Source organism: Argentina silus (assembly GCF_951799395.1).
Source record: "Argentina silus genome assembly, chromosome: 2".
In the NCBI taxonomy this organism is placed as follows: Eukaryota; Metazoa; Chordata; class Actinopteri; order Argentiniformes; family Argentinidae; genus Argentina; species Argentina silus.
Genome location: NC_139656.1, coordinates 34,415,445 through 34,420,515, shown reverse-complemented (window position 1 = coordinate 34,420,515; position 5,071 = coordinate 34,415,445). Strand labels below are relative to the sequence as shown.

At 48.5% G+C, this 5,071-nt stretch overlaps 1 protein-coding gene across 1 annotated transcript; it reads right to left on the bottom strand.

Annotated features, from left to right (window-relative positions):
- Positions 1–1,555: 1,555 nt before the first annotated feature.
- dacha (dachshund a) lies at positions 1,556–4,619 on the bottom strand (the record flags this gene model as incomplete). The annotated part of the gene is made up of 3 exons (XM_083665351.1): positions 3,977–4,619; positions 2,154–2,283; positions 1,556–1,651 (listed from the first exon to the last, which is right to left on the bottom strand). The coding sequence occupies exons 1-3, from the start codon at positions 4,462–4,464 to the stop codon at positions 1,556–1,558; spliced, it is 714 nt and encodes a 237-aa protein (XP_083521477.1). The 5' UTR covers positions 4,465–4,619.
- Between the last annotated feature and the right edge of the window lie 452 nt (positions 4,620–5,071).

Below are 5,071 nucleotides of genomic sequence, written 5' to 3'. Positions count from 1 at the left end.
CTCTCTCTCTCTCTCTCTCTCTCTCTCCCTCTCTCTCTCTCCCTCTCTCTTCGGCAGGTTAAAAGTGACGAGTGGGACAGATTGATTTAGCTCAAAGTGGAACCTAATAATAGAACCAGAGGAGGGGGAGGGGGGGGGAGAGGGAGAGGGGGAGAGGGGGAGAAGGGGAGAGGAGGGTGAAGGAGGGGAGGGAGGGGGGGTTGCTAAAAGGTTAATTACCGAATATTGCCCAAACTGACCATCTGGACATGAGCGGAAATAGAGCATCTCCCCTCTCTGCCCCCCGCCTCTCTCCCTCCTCTCTCTCTCTCTCTCTCTCTCTCTCTCCCATATTATCAATATTACACCCGACTGTTGACTACGGTCTCCAAATATAAAATGTGTGTGTGAGAGAGAGAGAGAGAGAGAGAAAGAAAAAAAGAAAGCAAGAAGAAGAAGAAGAAGAAGAAGAGGAACAGACGACAAGAAGACGACAGTCGCACTTGCAAACAGGGTCATCATCGTCTTGTCCAAGCGCTTCAAACCCCCAGAAGCTCGGGCCGGTTCTGACCCCCGGGTTCAACCCTCGGTTGGGTTGAACAGTGGAACCGGGCCGGGGAGTTCTTTCATGAAAGCGGGTTGATAAAAAGTAACGTTTAGGCAAATATGTCGATTTCCATTCCTGAACTTGTGTGTTATGAAGTGACAAACTGAACGTTTCTGAAAACTGCCTCTCATTCTCTACAATAATACAACTGAAAACTCTCGCAGGACAATCGTCAGGTTTATCTGTAATCGATACCGGGGCCGCTGCCTCGGTTAACGGACACGTCTCACGCGATTGACACGTCAACCGTGAAGCGCGAGAGACGGACGACAAGACGCCGATATTGTCAAGATGGAAAAACATGTTTAGCGATCGGCTGGTTAAAGAAATAAACACAAACACACACACACACACACACACACACACACACACACACACACACACACACACACACACACACACACACACACACACACACACACACAGTCGTTTCAGTGGCGTGTATGTTTACAGACTTTATTTAGGCAAGAAGAGCACATTTAAAGTGAAGATGGAAAATCATATTTCTGATTATCATATGTTAACGTCTTCGGTGCGTTGAGAGTTCAGGCGGCGGAATAAAGAAAATCTGAACACTTTTAGAAGTTGTCTTTTGTTTTAACAATTTAGCATTTTACCGCTATCATTATTATTATTATTATTATTGTTATTATTATTATTGACAATAATAATAATAATAATGTTATAATTATTATTGTTATAATTATTATTGTTATTATTGTTATTATTCTGTTTTAATTAATTATTAATTATTTCGTCTATTTCTTTACGCTTTTATACATGAGTAATACCTACAGTGCCTGCTTGTCTACAAATACCACTTTTAAACATTTATACGGAGCCTGCTGCCTCCTCTTCTATCGCCCCGACTTGTTGTCGTGTTTATTTCTGTGGGTTGTGTCTTCATACGGAGCCTCCTGCCTCCTCTATTGTGGAGCAGAACCAGCGTGGCGTATCGTGGCAGTCGCCTCAGCCGGGGGAGATGTCTGTCGGCCGGGGGAGCTGCCTGCGCCGCGCCGCATGGAGAAGACAAGCCGCAATTATGTCCAAGTAGACAATGAGGGCCTGGGGAGAGGGAAAGAGGAGAGGGTCTGGGGGGAGAGAGGAGAGGGTCTGGGGGGAGAGAGGAGAGGGTCTGGGGGGAAAGGGGAGAGGGTCTGGGGGGAGAGAGGAGAGGGTCTGGGGGGAAAGGGGAGAGGGTCTGGGGAGGTAGAGAGGAGAGGGTCTGGGGGGAAAGGGGAGAGAGGAGAGGGTCTGGGGAGAGAGAAGGAGATGGTTTGGGGGAGAGGGAGAGAGGAGAGGGTCTGGGGGGAGAGGAGAGGGTCTGGGGGGAGAGGGGAGAGTGGGGACAGGGTCGGGGGGAGAGGGGAGAGGGTCTGGGGGGAGAGAGGAGAGGGTCTGGGGGGGAGAGGGCAGCGGGCTCTTCAGGGCTCCTCGGCTGACTTGTACGGGAACACTAATGCATCTGTCACGATAACAAGCTAAGAATACCATCTCGGCATCACACCGAGCGGAGGACCGTCCTCACCGATTCATCCTGATCTGTCCGGTGATTTATTAAACACACGAGCCACATCTGCAGCTGGCCGGGGCGCGGGGCGCGGGGCGCGGGGCGCGGGGCGCGGGGCGCGGGGCGCGGGGCGCGGGGCGCGGAGCAGCACGACGGGAAAGAGGAGACGGAGAACTTGGAGGAATGGCTGCAGTGTCAACAACAATTCTGGCTGGGTTCTCGTGTTTTTACTGGTGCAAAAATAAACCCGTTTATTGCTTTAGCGACAGGAATGAAAGACAACACCGTGTGTCACAACTGTCGTTGACCAGACGTCCTCAGGAAGGTTCTCTCCACCACGACTCTGGTCAGGAACTTGTCCTTTATTTGTTTCTTATTTTCTCAGTCGTTTACGGGCCGATAGACACACCATTATCCATTCCGTTTGATCCTCAATGTTTTCTTATTTTCTCTAGCACTGTGACTGCCGATGGCACTTGTTCTTATCATAGGTTTCACTTACGATGACTGATGTAGAGTTGATTCACTTACTGAGACAAATGTAGTGATTGTAAGTCGCTTTGGATAAAAGCGTCTAATTGACTTAAATGTGAATGTAATGTAAATGAAATTTGATCCTAAATGGACCGCGGACCATGCAGGCGATAAACAGGACTGGTGTAAATGTAATATTGCAAATGTCGATATTAATTAATATACAATTAATATTAAATAAGGCCTAAATATTTGAAAAGGTCCAGAAACCTGAACTTGGAATTTGACAAACTTAGTCGGTTATGACCGAGGCTGAAACGGCGGGAGAGACACACAGCGGGACGAAACTAAACACACACTGTACAGGGTTCTTCTTGCCGGGTAAACACATTTACCTTGCTGTGAACTACACAGGTTTACGATGCTGACATGATCAACTAAATAGATATACGGTGTTTACTTATTTTGATTGTGTGATCTGAAAGCTGATTATGTTGGACGTGTGTTACACAATAAGTCAGACAATAAGGTGAACTGTAAAGTGTCCGTTAAAACTCCACCGGTTAAAAGACTAGAGGTGAAAATCAAATGAATTATTCATAATATGCTTCGTAAATTATTGTCAGTTATTCTATAAAATAATCATGTTGATTTACACTCCCACATATGGGTAGATCTCCGCTTCTTTAGCTAAACAATGGTGACTTTCTGTTGTGACAACATATGACCTCAAACGGTGCATTTACGGATGAGAGAGAGAGAGTGTGTGTGTGTGTGTGTGTGTGTGTGTGTGTGTGTGTGTGTGTGTGTGTACGTTATCAACAACTGACTTGAATGTGACGATGATTGATAACTGCTCAAAAAGAAATGAAACTTGTGCATGCTAAGTGTGTGTGTGTGTGTGTGTGCCTGTGCGCGTGCGTGTGTGTGTGTGTGTGTGTGTGTGTGTGTGTGTGTGTGTGTGTGTGTGTGTGTGTGAGAGAGAGAGCGAGACAGCGAGAGAGAGAAAGGAGAAAGAGAGGTGTAGAAGTTATCCAGAACTGAAGTACTTTCCCCCAACCCTTTGATGGTTCTGCTACAGCCTATCAATAACCGTGCGGCGACATCAGCCTCTCCTTTTCTACTTCACTAACCCACAGAACTGTGAAACAAACCAAGGCGATTATACAACACATCTATCTGATCAAGTGTGTTACACTCCCGTACACAAGGTGTGTGTTGTCAAAGTTTGGGTGAAAACTTCCAGCGTTCTTCGACAACACAACACATTCGGAGGGCATTACAGAGAGAGAGAGAGAGAGAGAGAGAGAGAGAGAGAGAGAGAGAGGAGAGAGGAGAGAAGGACGAATAACAAACCATAAACGAGCTAAATGAACGAACAAACAAACAAACAACAACAGACTAACCTGGCGTTCGTGCAGTCGTTGTACAGCGCCTCGAAGTCCTTCCTGGTGATGAGCTTGCAGCGGTTCACCCCGGGCTGGATGGCCCCGAGGCCCCGCAGGATGCGGACCTGCTCGACGGTGCAGACCACCGGGCATATATCCAGCCGCTTCAGCTTGGTGTACACCGTGTGGAGACCCCCGACCAGGTGCTTCAGGAAGAGGTCGAAAACCTGCGGCAGACAGATGAGCTCCTGACCGTCCACGTTGAACGACGCCACCTTCACCCCGTGCACCTCGACCATTTTACACTCGTTGTTGCCGCCGGTAACGTTCCCGTTGCCCCCTCCGCCGCCGCCGCCTCCCCCGCCGCTGAGGAACGAGTTGATCATGCTGCTGGTGAGGCGCGGGGACTCTGCGGGGCTGGTGTACAGCGGCTCGGAGCGGAACAAGCTCCCGGAGACCGGGGTGGAGGTCGGTGAAAGGACCGGAGGAGTTGCTGATACGGCCATAGTTTTCTTTCACGTTTCTCTTCCTTTCCACTACTCTCTTCTTCTTTCTTTCTCTCCCTCTTTGCGTTTCTTCTTTTCTTCTTCTTCTTCTTCTTCTTCTTTTCTCTCGCTCTCTTTTTTCACTTGATGTTTCACGGTAACGGACAACTACCTTTCTCACAAGTGCGCTGGCGAGAATGAGACCCATCAGATCCGCTGTTTCAATTAGCCAGCCCACCGAGGTCCGGAGTGACAGCTCCCGCAGCCAATCAGAGGCGAGACAGATTACGGGCGAGCCTGCCATTGGCGCTCAGAGGATGATTGGCAGCTGAGGGGCGGGACAGTGTTGACAGCTTCTCCGTTACTCCAGAATAACTTGGGACTTGACTTTCGGGGTTCATCTGCCGCCCGCGCATTCCAATGTTTTAATGCGTTATTATAACGTTGCCTCATATTTCGGCTAATTCAGACGTTTGAAGTTTCAGTAAAAACAGGCTACAGCCTTCTCTCTCTCTCTCTCTCTCTCTCTATAGGCTAATGATAAATCAATAATTGATGAATACTGACGGTTATGATACAACAGGCCGATGCTTGGTGCTTCCCTGTACCTGGTATCTACATCTAGATC